The 20,473-nt window shown below is 36.0% G+C and overlaps 1 protein-coding gene across 1 annotated transcript in view; it reads left to right on the top strand.

Moving 5' to 3' along the window:
• MEOX2 (mesenchyme homeobox 2) overlaps nt 1-19,407 on the top strand; it is a 51,513-nt gene extending 32,106 nt beyond the window's left edge. Inside the window, exons 2-3 of the mRNA XM_062495373.1 lie at nt 6,550-6,722; nt 19,183-19,407. Of these exons, the coding sequence (XP_062351357.1) occupies nt 6,550-6,722; nt 19,183-19,407 (398 nt within the window). The remainder of the gene's footprint in view (nt 1-6,549; nt 6,723-19,182) is intronic.
• Nucleotides 19,408-20,473: the final 1,066 nt, after the last annotated feature.

Raw genomic sequence — 20,473 nt, 5'->3', positions numbered from 1 at the left:
TCTTCCTTTTATTCTCTTCCTCTAGTTGGAAAGAGTCTCTGTGGGAGATGTCTAGAAGGTGAGACGCAAAAAAAAAAAAGAGAAATTATATAAACTTCTATCTCAACTAGTGTTTTATTAACTTGTTGATCTTTGTTCTAAGAGGTTTCTATATGGAAAATCTTTTGGCTTAATTCTATGGGTTATGTTTTACTCTGGAAGATTCACTCCTAATCATTGGGGAGATGGTCCTGGCAAGTCTCAACACCACTTAATGAAGTTCCTCTACATGAAAGCAAATTATAAAACTTGTTTGGTAAAAAGGCAAAAAAACAGTACATGTGTTATTTGATGCTGCATGTAAGAGATGGATCTGCAGAATGTATCTGCAAATGGGAATTATCAATCCCAGTAGATAAAATGTCATATTAAAATGCAACCTGTAAAGTTATTTTCAGACAAATCCTGTATCTCCTTTCCTATAATAAGCTGTGATTTTACACACACTTTGGACAGAGAGTAGTGTCCTCCGCATGAAGATCTACTCACTAGAGTAATTACTCAAATGAGAGAATACATATGTTTTCTTCCATATCTGCATGGTTTGAAGAAGCAGTGTACATGCTATATAGCTAGAAGGTAGAAGAATATCTTTTTTAAGCAGAGGTATCTTCAAGAACCTTCAGCATTAGCTGCTACAGTACTATGAATTAATGTTTTCAATGCTGCAGTATAATTCCTCGACTTTTACTTTCAGAAGGCAATAATAACAAAATGTTGGCAGCAACAGTTAGTAAGTAATGGTTTAGGACAGTATACAGTGTGTTTCAGAATACCCACAGGTTTTGCTGTGCCAGGTAAGTGTTTTTTTTGGGTACAGATATGAAGCTGTTTCAAATTGTTAATTGTCACAGACTGTTAGAAAGCATTAACTCAATGTGCAAACAAAAGTTTGCTTTCATTAGACTGAAATGAAGGATTCATGTAGTTTTGACATTGTACTTGTGCTACTGTGCAGTTTTGCTCACTTGCACATGAAGAGCTGTGAATTATGGAGATGATAATGTTGTTAGTTCCAATATTTGGTGAATTGCAGCTCCAGAAGTACTTTAAACAACATTCTCAAAAGCAGCACTCAAACTAAAAGTGCTCAGTGATTTGGAGCTACACTTTTTCACTAGGCAAAGACTTTTAAGAATATTGTTTAAATGAGTGTGAAGAGAAGGAGAATTATGAAACAAAAATAGATTAATAAAGTCTGCAACATTTGGTGCAAATAAGAGTAGTTGCATCAAAGTAAACATAGATATGTAGACTTATGTTTTTTCCTTTTTTACAAAGATTATACAAAAAAGTAGGGAGTAAGGATTTAACTTACGATCCTGAAAAGCAAAAGCAGTTCTTTGGACACAGGGTAAGTTTTCATATTAATTCTGAGCAACTTTGAATTGAAAATTTAGAAAAAAAACCATATAAAAACTTAATAATAATCCATATTAAATGTCAAAAATATCTGAAAGTGACTATTTCTGGGTAAATCTTGCTCTCACGTGCAGTTTCTGTCAAAAATATAGGAGCCATATGGAGACCTTTGTGCCATCTCCTTGCTACTTTTCTCTTACTTCATGTTGCTCGTATCAAAAGAAAAAAGAAAAATAAGCAAGCATTTTGAATTGAATCACATTTCATTATTGTATTCTATTGATTTCTAGAAGCTTTTTTTACATATTAGTCATTTAAACAAATGACAAATATTTATGATTGAAAGAAATATTCTTTCACACATTAACTACTCAGAAGTAGCAAGATTTTTGCTTTCATTACTTTGCATAGATTGCTTCATTTTAAAGTAGATACCTGTGTAGTAGTTTTCTGGAAACACTTCATCATCATTAATAGGAAGATATGCAATTAAGAATATTTAATTTATCCAACTTCACTATAAATTAATAGTGAAATAAGTTTAGAAGTAGTATGCTAATTCTAGGGGCTTTTAAAGGGTAATTGTTGGAAACTGTTAGTGAAAGTTGAAAACCTTAGCATTGAACAATAAATGTGAAATTCTTATGGCCTTTTTGTCACAAATCATTAGCGGTTATTGCCTCTACTCACTCTCAATGTGGATGTCAGGATCTGAAAACCTTCTGTAAGTACCAATAGAACACTAGCAATCTGATTTATTTTTGAAAAATTTTGTCTGGGGATTTACATTACTGGTATTAACTGAATGTTCATTTCTGTCTGAGAAATGAAGTTATGTCAGCTGCTGAACTAATCCAAGAAAAAAAAAATAGGTGCTTCTTACACATTTTGCCTTTGATTCTGACCTTACCTGGTTACTAGCAGATCTTTGTACCATAGATATCCCCACCAGTCTCTTTCCATGTTCTGCAATTAGTCTTTTTTTTTCCCCTAGGCATGTATCAGAAGTAAAACATCAAAATTATCATTGTTCATATTCTACACATACACATAGGCGTTTGATCCTGTGTTTGCTTGACATGCTTCAGCTCTAAATATAGAGAGAAGGAAATGGGAACTCTGGTGGAATAATACAAATATTGGGATTAAGAACAAACCTTTCCTTAAAGCAAAGCAGAAGTAGCGTTGGGGGGTGGGGAATAGTGTGATTAGGAATGATTTTTTAGAAAATAAATCTTGAGCTGGTATTAAACTTGGCAAAAATCTAAGTCTTCAAAGATTTGTGGAACAGCCATTTATAACTCTGAATGTCTTTCCAAACAGTACCTTCTTACATCAGTTAGCAACAAGCATTTTTGTCTAACAGGAGATATTAAAGATGCTGCCTGGAGTTTTTGAAAAGTGAAACAGTTCTAAGAAAAGGCATGACCTGCATCCCTCAAAGCAGTGTTTAACTGCCTACATTACTTGACATCCAAAGAACAAAGGCTTCCAAAAGAGAGACTGATAAGGTACAAATACCTGCATGTAGGCTACATCTTCTGAAAGTGTGCCAGAATTTGTCTGGCAGAAAGCGGAAGAGAGACAATATAGATTACTGTATTTTTCATCAAGTGGTTTGTACCATCTGTATGTATTTTATATGTGCCTTTTGAGAGGCAAGTAGTCTAACTGAGTTCCCCCTAGGCTTTGTTCTCTGCCTCTACACCTACCACTTGGCATAAGATGTAGCCAGTAGAAGAAAACTAAGGTTCTTGGGACCTTTTTCTTGCCTTAGTTGCAACAGCTGCAAAACAGATGTAGGCTGACATGAGTTCTGCCAAGAATTTCTTCCAAGTCTCCCACCCATTTTCTACCAAAGAGAAGCTAGTCAGGTGATTTGAACAGAGTCCTGAAGGTCAGAAAGAGATGGGAGTTCCCAATCTTGGCTTCATAGAGAGTGTTAAAAAAACAACTGATTAGTAAACCTAGATTCTTTCTCCTTGGAAATTAAAACAACCCCAAATTTTAAAACTAAAATTCCAAGCAGTATGACATCAATAGGACATAAAAGGCAACCTATACATGAACCACAGAAACACTGTAGTGAGCAGATCAGATGACAGCAAGAGACTCAGGATCACCTAACTACTATCCATTTAAGTCTCTTTTTAGATATATTTTCAATATCTCAAATGCATTAGGCAAAATACCATTGTCTTGCCAAATTTTTGTTGAAACACATTTCCTGGGACTCCAGTTGCTCTGTTGCATTAACCTCAGTATTGAGATGGAGTCAGCTTTCTGTACATGTCCCAGGTTTCTGTGTACCTCTCCAACTTCTCCTTTCAGCAGTGTTTGAATATACTACATGTTTTTTAGTGCATTTTGAGTATTACAAATCAAACCAATGTTATTCTCAAAAACAAATAAAACCCTGCAACTTTTCCACTGTCAGTCTGCTGGTGGAACCTACTGCTGGAAAAAACTATGGCTGTCAGGTTTTTAGAACCCAGCATTGAATTAAAGGCAGTATCTAGCAATGGAAGAAATGTCTAAATAACCAATTGTCCTAGAGTGTTTATATTAGCACAGGATCTGTGTGGGCTAGCAGCTGATAGCAGCTCTGAATCTTCTCTGTTGGCAAAGACAATGGACATATGCTACTCATGCAGTTATATTTCCCTTTCCTTATCCAAGTATCTCTCCCCTTCCCTTTTCAGTATCCCAAGAACCACTGGCTCTGAACGTTATGAAAAACCATTTGCTGCAGTACAGCAAAACCACTTTCCTCATGGAACCATCTCCTTGCACAAATTGCTCATGTTATAAGTCTCAGTCGCTTACAGAGATCAGTATCTTCCTGGGAGACATTTGGATGTGTACTCCTGAAGTTTTTCCCTCCAAATATTCACACTAGAAGTAGCTACCAAGGTTTTATAGCCTTGACCCAACTTTCTGTTGCATATCCAGACTTATGTCTTCATTTCTGGTATTTAATATTCAATATGGTATCAGTCTCATATGTAGGTACATTACTTTTAATTAAAGACACAACATGGAAACTGCTCTGGAAAGCAGTGAGCCACGGATCTTTCCTATAGCAAGCACTGACATGGGAAGACTTTTTGGCTCACAGCCTCACACAGGCACATGTGACGACCAGGACAGTTATAAGAGGACCTTAGAAATTACTTTCATGAAATTAATTTCTTGGTCATGGTACAGATAAGGACTATGCAAACCCATCTGCTTTCAAACCTATATGAAACACATCTGGCAGTATAAGAATGGTAAGCCAAAGTGGCAAGAATAATGATTTAGGTATCTCTCTTCAATGATTCAATGGAACGGGGATATAGGGGTTTAAGTATTTAAATTCAGGTGATTTACTAGTATTTGGACCTTATAGTGAGATGGCAGACAAGGAAATCTAAAGGAAAAAAAAAACAACAGTGTGCATGTTCCTGAAACAGAAAAACATGGAGAGAAGTTACAGTAACTCTAGTTTGCCTACTAGTATAAAGGAAGAAAAGTGAATTTCTAGGAGTAAGGTGGTTATGAAATATAAATATTCTATGTTCAGTTTGGAAATGGACTCTGGCCCCACATTATTGTCAATGGGCCTACTTTCTAATATGGTCCTACCCTAGGAAATCCCTACTCCATCTGTGGCTGAACAACTCCCAGTTCCACTCAACACCTTTGGTGGGTACCCTCGGTGATACAGCCAGCAATGCCCTTCACATTTGAAACAAAGTTCTGTGTGTCATGTCAGCAAAAGTAGAGGTTTGGTGATATGCAGCCATTAGCTTGAAAACATTTTAAATTAATTACTATAGCATTGAGTCAAGCATCAACAGTACTTATAAAAAAAAACTCCATAGTTCCCTTCCAAGTAACAGAGTGCTTGATAAAAAGTGAAAACATTCTTATACCTTTATAAAATGTAGATTTGAAACCAGACACACTGGCAGTTGGACAGGCTCAGGCATGCTGATGATTCATCTGACACAGAGTCCCAGGGAGTGACTTTTTTGTGAGCTGGTTCATTTGGATGTTGATGCACATTTCTATTTAAATCAGCAGCTGAAGTGTAAATTAATCTGTGACATTTTTAAGATGGTTTGTGAGGCCAGAATTTGACTAATGATACTCGTACTGATGTCCTGCTAATTTTGGATTTATAGGTGTTATATCACACCCAGACTTACAAATGTCTCTTCTTCTTCTTCTTCTTCTTCTTCTTCTTCTTCTTCTTCTTCTTCTTCTTCTTCTTCTTCTTCTTCCTCTTCTCCTTCTTCTTCTTCTCTTTCCTTCTTTTTTCTTTCTGCTCTCTCTTTTTTTTCCCGTTGTAGTTTGAACATTCATGTATTTAAACTGACTTCACTGTCAGCAATAGAATGACTGTCACTGAGTTACTGAGTTCAGTAGTTTGGGTCAGGACCAAACATACCTGTTTCTGAGAGTAAAAGGAATTTATGAGGGTGATAATGAAACTTTCAGCAAAGGTCCTCTGATTGTGGCCAAAGTATTCCTTATGTAATGAGCTTCAGTTATAGCAAATCTCCTATACTGATACCACCTGTGCCAAAAAGTTCCTACCTGCAGCATAGCATGAGTAGGAGAAGATCCCATGGGACATGCTCACCAAGCTCTTTTTGACATGCGTTCAGTTTCCTATGTTTTGCCGGTTAACTTTCCCTGAAAGTGTAACTGGACTAAACCTTAAAGTATCTGCTGTAAAACAGCTTTGGCTTAGGTATTCACAAAGGTATTAGTGAAATGATAGGAGAGATTCTTGAAGTATTACTCAATATAGAGTAATCAAATGATACATATCCTGTACTGGTTGGATGCACTGTGAGTTGCCAACAGTGGGAAGGAATTGAAGCTTTGCAGAAATTCTTCAGAGAATTGTAAGAAAATGAAACACTGCAAGGTTTTAAAGTAAAGTTTGATGTGTGTGAATGGAAGCAGCAGCTCAAGTTGCCTGAATTACTTCTGCTTTTCTGATTATAGCGAAAGATCCATAGGAATGAAAGCAAGGGTGTGTTTCAGAGAGAAGAAAGTTTGAAGAATGTTACTTTAGCTTGTTGCTGTCTTTGGGCTTGTTTTCTATTTAGCTGTACACTTGTCATTACATCCATTTTTGCTTTTTTTTCCCAGATTCCCAAGAAGGAAACTACAAGACTGAGGTCAACAGTAAACCCAGGAAGGAAAGGACAGCTTTCACCAAGGAACAAATCAGAGAGCTAGAAGCAGAATTTGCTCATCATAACTATTTGACCAGGCTGAGACGATATGAGATAGCAGTAAACCTTGACCTCACTGAAAGACAGGTACTGATGAAAAATAATGGACTTTAAATGCCTGCCCAATATGTACCAGTGGTTAGTAGCTCCTCACACTAAAGCACCTGTTTTTAATGCTATTATTTATGTTGATACATCAGATTGAATGTTTTTGTTTTTAGCAAAATTATATACATTTATTATCTCTTTTCTATGAAAGTAATTTATACTTCGATATGTACTGCTTACAGATTAATTTCATCTATCAGGCAGACATGGAAGACAAAAGCACGAGTAATAGATCTGTTAGATCTGTTAGATGGGTGCATGTCTTTTCTAATCTGTCCACACTGATGTCATTGAAGAGGGGGTAGGTGCCAAACACTGTATGCACAAGTAGTTGGTTTGCCTGCGTGCAACAAATACGAGCATCTTGGTTCAGTCTATTAAGTATGTGCAGTGGCCATTAATGCAGAATTTCTGAACATCCTGTTTCCAGATGGCAGCAAAAATGGGAACACCAGCAAAACTGAGATACAGGCATTATAAACCCCTTTATCTTACCCTGCTCTGTGAAAGCAGAGGAGATGATGGAATTTCTTATCACTGTTATTGGTTTCCTGCTCACCAAACCCTGGTCCAGGAAACACTTCTGCATGTGCTTAAGTTTCATCATGCATGTTGTCACATTGATTTCTAATGGAAATATCCATGTTACACATGTATTAAAGTGTTTCAGGATCTCATCTCTGTACACTAAATAGGTAGTGAAGTCACATTTCAAATAATAATTACATCAATGTACACATTTTGAGAATGTGTTTTAGTAAAGAAATTTAGAATACTGGCCTCAAGTACACAAATCTGATGAAATATTTCCTACAGTTTTAATATTAAAATGGAAAGCCTTTTGCCCACTGATAGACAGTCATTCTTTTTTTCAGGAATCAATATGAGATTTAGGGATTGCTTTAGATGCAATCAGTAAGGTGATAATATAGTCAAAAGTAGGTATCAAAAGAGCATAATGATTTATGAAGTCTATATATAGGAGACTTGCAATTTTCTTGTTTCATCAACACCTGCTATAGGTACATATATCAAATACAGCAAAAATCCGGCCTTTTCTAACAAAAAAGGACACATGTTCACTCACAAAAGCAAATGCAAGAGCTTTTTGCTTTGAAAGCTTCTAGAGAATGGCTGTACCTTCAAGCTCTGCAAGAAAAACACAGCAATATCTTGTTTGATTTGACCACAATGCCAGGTTTCATTGGGGTAATTTTCAGTTACTTAAGTACAGTAGTTATGTTTGTGAAGCACACCATTTTGTATCAAACAATGGATAAAATTTAGCCTTTTTTCATTTCCACTGCTTATTCTATTTAGATTCATACCTGACTTTGACAGCTAAGGCGAGAAGGAATGAATTTTTTCTTGGTGACAAAGGTAGAGTTGGCATGAAAATGAACAATGATAAATAAATTTTAAAAAAATATCTGCTGGGTAATTTGACAGGAATCAGTCAGCTGGATGAATCCCTATATTTAACAATGGTGAATTTGAGCTAGAATTTAAGTGTTCTCCTTCATAAATTCTATACTCTTTTCCTCAAAGGTAATTTTGAGTAGTACAACTAAATGAAGAGACAGTTCATTATCTTAAAGGAAATAGTTAATCTAAAAGCATTTAGCAGACTGAAAAGGGACAGATAAATATCAAATATCGTTTCTGGAGGAGTAAAGGCCCTTTTTGTACATAGGTACAGAAAATTTATTCAAGTCACGGTAGTACTTGCTGTTCTCCAGCTGTCACAAAGCATCAGTTTTAAGCATTCTGCAGATTATTGTGATAATTTCTATAGAATTGTCATTAATCTATTTAGTGATGTAATCTAATCCTTCTCCGCTTCCCTAGATTATCACAGAGTGACAACCGAGCTCCTAGAGATAACTCCCTTCCGTCCTTCCTGCCTTCCTGTCTTCCTTCCTGCCTTCCTGTTTAACACCACCTCAGAAAAGGAAAGCATTAAGATTTTTAGTTTCATAGAATCCAGTTCTGTATCTTCCCACATTAAAATGGTCTGAGAAAAGAAGAAGAAGAAACAAACAAACAAACAAAAAAAAAAACGTAAAAACTCTACTGTTAATGAAAAAATGAAAAGTGAGAGGAAATTCTGGACATATTTTTCAATTTCTGAATCATACTAAGCCAAGTAATGTTGTAAAGTAAAAATGTCTCTTTTAAATCAAATACATTGCTTTGATAGAAAAATGGTGTGAATAGCATGGATCTTGGTATGGGTTTCCATGGTATATGGCAGACTTCAGAAGCTGAATGGCATAAATCAAAAAACTTGGCTCTTCTTGCATATTTGCTTTACATCAGTATTCCTCCAGTGACTTAAAAATGTACTTCAGGGTGAGCTTGGTGTGACATTAATATTTCTTTTCTCTCCAGTTAAGAGAGGGAACTCTCCTTCAGGACCCATCTTTCCATTATTACCACAATGAATCATTACTCTTGAGTGAGATAACAGCAGTTATTTTCATTCTTACTAGTGTTATTACTTTTTTTTTTTTAACTAGCTGTCATGGCAGAGGAGATCGTATTTGATATCTGCTTTAAACAGGCACAAAAAATTATCTAAAATATATTGATGGAATTATCTGCCACACCTCCCCTTTCCCGTGAGGTAGCATTTTTGGAAAATTGCTGTTCACAAAACTGTTTTTCTTTAGTACTTTTTCCCAAAGCTGCATTGCAGAAAATGCAGTAATTGTTAGTTCCTTCATTTGAAAGTAGTAGCAGCTCCTTTGTTTGAAATAAGTGAATGCACAGTGATAGCCTTGATCTCATCCCGTGCTGTAGGCCTCTTGGAGCTGGTAGATTTCTTTATCTCTCATGAAACACTGAATGTGCATACAATTAAAACTTTCTTGAGATAGTACAATGACAAAAAAAGTAGCAGTGGCTATTGGGTGAACTAAGGTATCTGGAAAATAGCTTTGAGAGCAGACCTAACTCCTGATGGATATGCTTAACATTATTTTTTCACTAAGATTTAAAAAAAAAAGTCAAGTGTATTATTCAGAGACAGGAGAACAACAATATAATCTGGGGAAAGTATTGTTGGGTCATCCTAAAGCTACAATTTTCAGTTATCTCCCAAGATGTGCGATAACTCATGGAGCTTATTATCTTAAAAAATCTCTATCTTCCTCTTGACTATAGTGATAATTTCTACCATACACCACAGATTAAAAGAGGCATTGACCAACTAACACTTCATAATTACCTTTCTGGCATTTAAACAAGCTGTAGAAAAAACATATGTCTAACCATATTTTAAAAGCTATATAAGGGTATTAAAGTTTTCTGCAGTCATCAAAGTAAGGCTTCATTCAACTTCTGAAATAACTTACAAGATCAGTTCAAACATAAATGACTCATGGAAGGCCATTTCACAAAAAATAATAATGTAAAAAATAACCCAAAAAAACCCCCTAACAACATATGGCTCAGGAGAAGGAAGTAATCCTATCACTCCCTAAAAAGGAAACCTGAGTTACAAGGCAGGAGGATGAAATTAAATAAGTGCCTCAATTGCTTAGATATTAAGAGTGCACTTTGAGAGCATTATAAGCACATCTGGTGATAGGATGGCTCTATTATGGTACTGTAAGAATTCCAGAAATATAGGTACATATAATTCTTGCTCCCTCTCCTATAGAGTGCATTCACAATCCCAGATCAGGCAGCAGTTAATAATTTTCAGCTGGCAGGCCTCTATTATATTTTGAAGACCTAGTTAGACTAAAAACTATCTGAGCTCCCTAGATATTTGTAACCTTGACAAGCACATTCTTGGCTTTTTTGTACCTCCAGATAAACTTGGAGAAGGTTCCATGCAGACTTTTTAATATCTCACTGTGGGATGAGGGGAGGAAGCAGCTGCAGTGGGGTATCAGAGGAGTGGCAAAATGGACATTTTTATGGAGCTGATCCTGCCAAATATAGAAAGAGTAGGAGATCTTTCCACCTCGCAAGATCTTTTAGCATGGAGCTAATCAAAAGAGTAATGTTGCAGTTCTTCAGGCTAGCTAAGGTTACCGGAATAAACAGTCCAAATATGTAATGCTGCCGTTTGCCAACACAAACGGAAAATCCCACCTAGCCAGATTAGATTCTGCTGATGGCAATGAGAGGTTCATTTATTCTCAACTTTAATTTCCAATATCTGCCTAGAAGCTACCAATCATTTATAAAAGGCCTAAAGCCATTGATTTTGCATAGGCAAAGGACAAAATTTTGTCCAAATAAACAATGCTTTTGTAACAAGTGTTTGACTTCCCTGCATGTGGTACCAACATGGAGTGAGTCACAAAGAAAGAAGCTTTGTGATGCCTTTCTCTGCCAGAAATTGAATCAAGCAGCACAATTATTTAAATTATATTTTAGTATAGTACCGTAACCCACATTGTAGCGCTGCATTGTTAAGACCATGCAAATTACAACATGAAGTTTACCATTATAAATTTTTTCTCCAGACCTGGTTACCTCAAAGTTTCATCACAAGTGACTTGATTAAAATGCTTCTCATCATTACAAGGGTCCAGGAAGGCTAATCACTGCATTTTTAGACTTTACTGGTAAGGTAAGAGTGGCTTCACTTGGTCACCTAAGCAAGAAAACAAGGAGTTCAATATTCCTCCATCTGGCGTTTTTTCTGCACAGCCTCTGGAAAAGTAAATGTCTCTTCATGCATTATTTCATGGCATAACTAGTTTTCTACTTTAGCAACCTAATTTCTGAGGTTGGGTGGTGAATAATTTTAAACAAAAGTAAAAATCGAACTGTAGGATATAGGAAATAGGACAGGCTCGACTATACCTCTCTGTCATGCAGTCACATATTTGAAAGGCAGCTGCTCATTCCACACTTCCATGTGTTAAGCACACTCAATCTACACTATAATAATGAGTCTGTGTGGCTTGAAATCCTTTAGATTTTTTTGTTTATTTAAAGTAACACTCTTAATAAAATAAAACTTTGATATTTGTCTTGAGCAATATAAATACCAGCATTAAGAATTTCTGTTCTTTCTCAGGAAAGAATGCAGCTAGAAAACTTAGGTTATAATTAGTGCATAATTTTGATTTGTACAATAATTATTTTTAAAAAATCGCATGGCAAAAATTCAATCAGCATGTTTAATTTGCAGTATTGATTGAATTCAAACAAGCAATTCAGATGCGAAGATCCAAGAACTTCAAGCTGTTAGATGTGAATGGACCCTATGCTTGCAGAGAAACCCTGTGAGGTTCTGGGTGGAGAGAAATCTCTGCCTGTGCCAAGAAGCATATGTGATATAGAAAGGAATATTAGCAGCTCATACAGCTGTTCTTACAAAGTGTGGGAGGCCATTACCTACCCCTGCTCTTTCTTAGACTCGAGAAAGATGTGTCTTCTGTCACCTGTTTAGGGAGAAAAGAGCTTTTAAATTTGTCATTTGTAGTCACTTTAAGAAATAGAAAGAATCAGAGGGGAGCAAATTACTTCGGAAAATTAAAAATTAACATGTAGAATAAAGGAGATTTTTTTTTATGCAGGCCATTGAGAAATGTTGATCTGTGCAAAATGGGTGCAAAGTGATGCACATTACAATTATTTTATCATGAAGTAAAATATATGTGAGTAATTAATGGAGGTAAATGCCTACACAAAGAGGAAAGTTTACCTAAAGGTCAACTTCCCCACAAATAAGTTTTCCACCATTTGTTTGTTTTGTAGATTTGGAGTCACTCAGTCATAGAATCATGGAATTATTTGGGTTAGAGTACCTTAAAGATCATCTAGTTCCAATTGCCCTGCCATTGGAGGGGAACATTTCACTAGACCAAGTTGCTCACATCCTCATCCACTCCAGTCTTGAACACTTGCAGGGATGGAGAATTCACAACCTCTCTGGGCAACCTCACCCTCACAACAGGGAATTTTTTCCTAATATCTAATCTAAACCTATCCTCCTTCATCTAAAAAACATTGCCCTTTGTCCTATCACTCTATGCCCTTACCAAATGTCTCTCTCTGTCCTTGTAAACCCCCTTTAGGTACTATACATGTGTACATAAATGAGTGAAAGTCAGCTTTAAAAAGATGTATCATAGGGGAACAAGGTAGAAGGAGTTTTAGCAGCAGCCCCACGATTGCCTTTCTTTGCCTTCAACCAAAAAAAAGGAAAGACTAATTATACAAAAAAAAAATATGTCCTTTGATTATGTAAAACAAGTCAGTAGGAGGAAGGTATTTGAAATAGCGTACGTCTTTCTCTTAAGATAAGTTAACTGTAAAATCTACTTTAGAGAGGTTTTGATTCAGTAGGATTAGCTGTTTGATCATGAAATCAATTTTGAAGACCATTGATGGAGAAGGCGACTGTTCTTTGGATGGAGCAGAGGGAGGTAAACTGAGTGTTCCCAAAGATTCCTGGAACTGGAATGGAGTACTGCTATCACTGCTGTCCTCTGAAATATAATGTCTATTCCATCCCTGTTTAAACGTGGGAGGTAGAAAGGAGAATGTATCACCTAAGAAGTATCAAAATCTCAACTGACTTTTATGTAACGATAAACCAGAACTCACTCCTACACTTTCCTGGGTGCCAAAAGCTCCAGCTGTCCTTTGTGCACCTGCCAAAACCTCCCCTTTTTCTCAACAGCTGCTGCAAAGTACTTGTACACATTCAGTGCAAAGTTCTGTAAAGTAACACGGAGCAGATAATTTTAAATAAGTGAGCAGGTGACTTAAGTAATTTTAATCACAAGGTTCTGGTACCACTCATTCATTTCCAAAGATAAGTCAATTTTCTTCAAGTGATGGATTTTGGAAATGTTTTATAATAACTAGTAAGACATTTAATACTAAGATTTATTTAAACTAGTTTTAATCTCTAAAATATATTTGAGATTTTTATGAGAATTTCTTTGGAATAGAAAATGGAATTCCTTCCATTCATATTCTATAAACACATTTATTCATAGGTTGTACATTTCTAGTTACTGCTATAAGTTTCTGAATAAACTATCATGAAAATACTATCTCTATACTTGCATAAAAGGTAAGCTTCAGCTGTGTAACACCAGGGATTTCTGTAAATTTCAGGAGTTTGACTTTCCTTAAAACTTGGCAGCATAAATGTACTATCTAAAAATAACAGGAATGTTTTCAAGGCCAAAGAAAGTTTAGAAGTAAACACAAACCTCTTTTATTTTTTCTAATTTCAAAAACTCAGGATTATTCATTGTTATTCATATGTTTGTCTTTATTAGAGGAAAAGTAAATTGAAAGATTTACAAATAATAAAAGCAAAAGAAAATGGACAGAGGCTGACTGAGGCAGAATGCCGTAAAGGCTTGATTCTTTGGTCTTCATGACAGATCATTTAGGTATATTAAAATATGGAATTTAGGATACTGACTGCAAAGACTCTTGCATAGAAATATGGATCCCTTAAAACAAAAGACCAGTTATAACTGGCACAGCACTCTTGTTTCTAATTTTTAAGGCTCCCTAGATATCAGGCCTCAAATTTTAATCTTGTTTGGGACCCATGCCACTAAAATCTGGAATAGAAAACCTGATTTTAGAAATTTTTCATTTCTAGAATATAGTTTTTTATAAAGAGAAAGTATTTTTTATTAAAAGAAGAAAGGGAGCAGATAGTGCAACTAAGATAGTCTGAATTCAGTAATAATTTTTCAGTCAATTATTCTTAAAGTTAGCATGACTGAAAGGCTCTGCTGAAGAAGGAGCATTAAATCAGAAGTCTAGGAAATATTTACATTTTGAATCAAAAGGATTTGTTGATGTCCACATCAGGAAGTTATATTAAAGATACACATGCAACACAGCACATCATGTGGCTCTTAAGACTACTAAGGACCTATATATCATAAGTATGAAATAATTGTTTTGGCAATGTAGACACTAACAATGTCAACCTTCTTGTTTTGACTCCCCTCCTATGATTCCTACAGAGCAGACCTTAAAATAAATTGGTCACAGGAAAAACATTTATCTTGTACATCAGGAGATACACGATGAGAAATAGTTTACTCGTATCTTAAGGAACAGTCTAATCATCAGATGTGGAGATGCAGATGCTAAACAACTTGTTGACTAAGGGAAAAGAAACAGGGCTTTCGTGCCAGTAAGCAGATGTGCTCAATAGACTGGCTCATAAGCACTGATTTAAAAACAGCTGTTAATGCTACCATCATCTTTAATATAGCTCATTTCCCGCCACTTCCTTTGTTTTCTGTGCATACATATGCTTGCTCTATACAATCAACTTGTGCTAGTCAAAGGGTGGAGAAGAGGGAGTGCATTTCAGTAAATAGTAGGCAATCAGGACCTGATTCTGGGAGGTGGTGAGGATGCTCAGACCCTTTTGGAGCTAACCTAGCCTTGAAAAATAGCATTAAAATTTTTTTAAAACTTGTTAAATTTGTCACAGTAGATGTTTAAGCTTCTTTAAAGGATACAATTTTTTACAAAAGTTGTAAATGTCACTACTAATTCTTTCACGGGGGGAAATAACAAAATTTTTTCAAGTTCACTTCAGTAAGGATTTTTCTCTCTCCTTTATTTCTATTCTAATTTTAATTTATTTTTCTTTCAGTTATTCAGTCACTCTGTCACTCTTGATCTATTATTTCTATTCTATTCTATTCTATTCTATTCTATTCTATTCTATTCTATTCTATTCTATTCATTTCTATCTTCTTTCTTTGTCCTCTCTCCCTTATATTTCTCAGGGTGTTTAGGTTTGATTCATGTTTTCTGCAAGACCTGAAATATTTAAATGAGTTGTGTGTTTAAAAAACGTGTTTTTCCATGAACCAAGATAAACTGATGCTCTGTATTACATCACAAAAAGTGTGCTTCATTTCCTTTCCATTACTAAAATACCAATGGATCACATATCAGTAACAATTATACCCTCTATAACTGACTCTTCAGCTCCAAAGGAAGTTCAGAATTCCAATATCTAAATTTGATCTCTAGAGGAAATAACAAGTGAAGTACCTGTCTCATATTATTAGCACATGAGCATTAAAGTCTTCATTCAGAGTCTCTTGAGCTCTATAAAAAAACCTCACATTAACATCAGCATACTTCAGATCAAATCAAAAGTGGACTTCAATACTTCATAATAGAGGACATAATGAAATGAAAATTTAAAAATATTTTGTATATGTATAATGTATTCCCTTATATAAGAACCCTGCTGTACATTAACAGAGCAAATGGCATCAAAAGAAACTCACAATATTTTCAATGATAAACTTCACTATAAATGACTTCTAGCTTTTGAGAATAATCTTTAAAATACCAAGAAGTCAATTGCTTATTTTATATTCTATAAATAAATCAAGTGCAGTCTATTTAAAGTGATAAACAAAAAAAGCCTTTTTCCCCCCTTTTTAACATTGTTACCATATTCTCTTTATGGGAAGGCAATATGTCGATCAGTAGTATATTTTCTCCTATGAGATTGTCAGGGTTGCTTTCTTCCTTCTACACTCAAGAGAGTGCATGCAAAGGTAGCTGGAGTCATTTCAGCCCAACTTTCCCCCAGTGCCATGTTTCCCATACCATGGGTCGCATGCAGACACAGTGCTGCATGCTAGATCCTTGAGGAATATGCAAATATACCTTGTGCTTATTCTTGAAAAGGAAAGTTCATAATCCCTTAACTGATTTATATCAACTGATTTATACACCCCCCCCCCCCCCCCCCATATATACATATATATATAATATGCAGATGCTGATCTCTACTAACCCCTGGTGGAGGCACTTTAAGGCATGATCTTGTGAGCTGACCTGAAGGTTGGTGATCTGAGTGAAGAAGCACTCCCCAGCCTAGATTCAGCTACTCATTACCTGGAACCTGGGGTCAATCTTTTGAGTTTAAAGCTCAAGGAGACAGGCTCCTCTCAACTCTGCTGTTGTGATGTGACTTGAATTACAACAAGCAGAACCAAAGTGTATTCTGATAAAAAATGAAAACCAGATAATTTACTAAATTACAGCAGAGAACAGTCAAAAAATGTCAGCTCAGGAGATGTGAGAATTAGTTTTGTCTGTGAGAGAACAGAAATGAGCACCTGTCACAGAAGCCAGGCAGCAACCATCTTGCTCGCTCGTGTCCCATCCAGGACAGTGTCTGACTGGTCATAGGAGTATTAGCTTCAGTTTCTCAAGTATTCACAAATGAGCTAACAACATCCAGAAGGCCTGGATGTCTCCTGTTCCAGTAAGTTAAAGTAGGTTGCACCCAGGCTGTGCACTGAAACTTTTACTTCAAATGCTACATGGTCATTTTTCTTGAAACCATGTCTTCTACACATTTTTACTCTGTTCTAGGCTCTGAGTGCTGTGAATTATTCTGTGAATGTCCAAGGACATAAAAATATCCAGAGAATTGCCTGGACCTTTTAACAACTACTCCAATTCTGTAATTTCTTCTTACCAAATAAAATTCTCTTGGCCCTTATTTCATAAGAAGTGTGGTAATATCCTGTGATAATGGTCCAATTCAAAGTTTATTCATTTTGATGCTTAGATAATGATTGCAGTTGTATCTACTGCACTATCTGGCACAAGTAGAACAGTACATTTTGCAAGAGAAACTTCACTGTTTAAAAAAAACCCCAAAAACCAAAACAAAATAACATTATATCACCTCTCCCAGAAAGCTGCCAGTGCTGTACCCTTTTGAAGACACTGTTTCCATGGACACTTTTGATACCAGTCCTGGGTATTGTAATTTCCAACATCACAATAGTCAGTAATAAATTCCTTCCCTTTTACACTTATTTCTCTTAGCAAGCTAGATTTTTTTGGCTCTGATGAGTTGACTGGAGGAAAAGTTGTGCTGTGCTTTAAGGCTCTTAACTAACCTGGAATCATTTTGCTCTGTTCCCAAGTGATTTGCTTTAACAGCTCACTTTGGCTTCAACAGGAGTATAGAGTATTAAAAAAATAAATAACCTCTCTTCCCTACTATATACATATACAAAGATAGTGATGCTATCAGTTCAATTTTAGTAAAATTTTAATGTAAAATTCAAAGCAATAGTAAAGGTTAAAAACTGTGAGGTTTCCTGGATGTGTAAGACAGATTCAGCAAAACAGCATTTTTGTGGCTCTATTACTCATGTTGTACTATATATCCTGCTGTGCCTGTCGCTTGCTGATTCTTTTAAAACTCTGAAACACATTCTGCTAAACACAGCAGAGGATATACTGGCATAGCAAGCTTTCTTGCTTTTTTTTCCAAGTTAAATGTTGCAGGCATTGTTTATTTTTCTGTGGAACCTTCATCTGAAGAGCTGCACACACACACACATGAGATTTTTCAGCAACATTAACTCTAAATGAATCAAACTGAACAATATTCTATTCATACTGTTCTCAGTGACAGTACTTGAAGCTGATCTGAAATCAGCCTTTAATCTGGTCTAATATATTTGACAGCTGCTACGCATATCTTTTTTTTTCTTTACTTGTCTTTTGGCTATTGAAAAATATTGTGGTTTGCAGTGCAAATTTAGGTTTACTTTTCCCTCATATATTTCCATACAGAGATGGGGAGGAGGGGGAAATGAGTTTCAGCTGGAATAAAATCTTGGGGTTTAACGTAACTTAAACACAGATATATTTCTGGTCTTCCATGTTATGAATTTCTTTTTCATTCTTATCTGAAATTATTTGGTAATTTTGACTCAAATTTATAAATGCCTTGCCTTCTCACTTTGGGGTATTTATTTGTCTAAAATTTTTGATCAGAGTCTATGATAAATTTAGTAAAATAAAGGATCAGGTTACTAGAATAATTTGAATACATTTGTGAATTACACAGGGAAGTCTTAAGGTCTTACAGTAAGAAACGGTCTTTCAGATACTTCAGCAAGTTAAAAAAAAAGGCACCTTTAAAATGCTGCACCTGAAACTCATCACCAGCTTACAGAAACAAAGCAGAAAGCAATGCCAACTTTTCAGGCAAGTTGCTTTGCAGAGTAACTACCCTCCAATGAAGGGTTGTCTGTTACTCAAAATGTATGTTCTTGATGAGAAACACTTTGCCTTTGTTTCTCGCCCTGACAAATGGCATTAATATGTTTTCCAAGAGTGTGTGATCTTTTTAATGCTTTCTAAAGGGCTCAGAGATGTTCCTAAGGAACTGTCTGTAGCAGATAGTGCAGCTGTCTTCTTAGAGTAACCCCTTTTCCTCCTTTGCATTATCCCCAGTGTTCACATCCTATCCAAAACTGAATTGCCTAATCTTCAGGGAAAGTTTGCTAAGTTCTTCACCATCCAGACAGAAAGGCACATTAGAAAAATACAATCCCCAAGTGCTGCAATACAGGTAAAAAGTTCATTTTTTACCTTCAGTGACCCCATCTTTATTTTCTTGTTTTGTCTTTCTTCTGTGAAGGTAAAAGTTTGGTTCCAGAACAGACGGATGAAGTGGAAGCGTGTAAAAGGGGGCCAGCAAGGGGCAGCAGCCCGGGAGAAGGAACTGGTGAATGTGAAAAAGGGCACCCTGCTCCCCTCCGAGCTCTCCGGCATCGGTGCTGCTGGGCTCCAGCACACGGGGGACTCACTAGCCAACGATGACAGCCACGACAGCGACCACAGCTCTGAGCACGCACACTTATGATACACACAGAGGGTCCCAGCTCCATTCTCAGGAAAGATGCTTTGCTGGCAAGCCTTACACGGGCAATCGTTTACTTATGCAAGTGACTCTGGCAGTGATCTTTGAAGTTGTTATGGAAAATCCAGGCTTATTGTGTCTGCTTTTCTCGATTCTTAGATGGTTTACAGTAAGTGCCATGTCTTAAAGGTGCCTCAAGAGTGGAGAAGTGGAAGACAAAGTTACTTTGAACATTCCAGATTTGTTTGTCGTTTCTATGACAGCGGGCAGGTATTTTTGCTTAAGCTTGCACTGAAAATTACATTGCTCTCAAAAGACATTATATTCTGAAAACCACAGTGCCACAAAATCACTATCTAGTGGATAAGAAATGTATTTTAACTCTGTATATATTTACCTTACAGCATTTTCCTGTCTTCACTAATTTTTAGCAATGCATTCATATTAGCTGATGGCAATAGTCACTCATGACAAGAAATGGCTTTTTGTCTCTATATCTTTGTTTTGTTTTTCCAAAGACATACAATACATGCAGATACTTTTGTTCAAGTAGAGGACAATACAACAGTGTCTGCTAGGACACATCCTTGTATGACAGACAAAACAAACCTTATGTTGCATTTACTATCAACTGCTGCTAATAGGGTATTATTAAATTTACCTAGCTCCTCAATTCTTCCTATCTTATAACTGCAAAAAAATGATTTTTATGATCATAAGGATAGTCCAGTAACCTGCCAAAAATGTCATGTTCCACTCATGCTCAGTGGAAACTTTCCAAAGATTATTCATTACTACTTTGTCATAATTGAGTACATTGATAAATGCTGACACTCTGCAGAAATGTTGTTGCTTCATGTTCAGTTTGAAAAACAAACAGCAGATAAATTGAAAGCTATTATCAACTGCTTATGTTGGTAGGAATCAAAATAAGAAGGTAACTCTATATTGTGTCCAATGTGTAAAATCAATACACATTTTCTGTTACAAGCTTTTGTGTACATACAGGCAAATTCCAAACCCTAAAATTTAATGCAAACTATTGATTGTACTTTGTAAAGAAATATGT

This window comes from Cinclus cinclus, chromosome 1 (assembly GCF_963662255.1).
Source record: "Cinclus cinclus chromosome 1, bCinCin1.1, whole genome shotgun sequence".
Classification (NCBI taxonomy): Eukaryota; Metazoa; Chordata; class Aves; order Passeriformes; family Cinclidae; genus Cinclus; species Cinclus cinclus.
The sequence above is the reverse complement of the archived record's forward strand: the minus strand, read 5'-3'. Positions and strand labels throughout refer to the sequence as shown.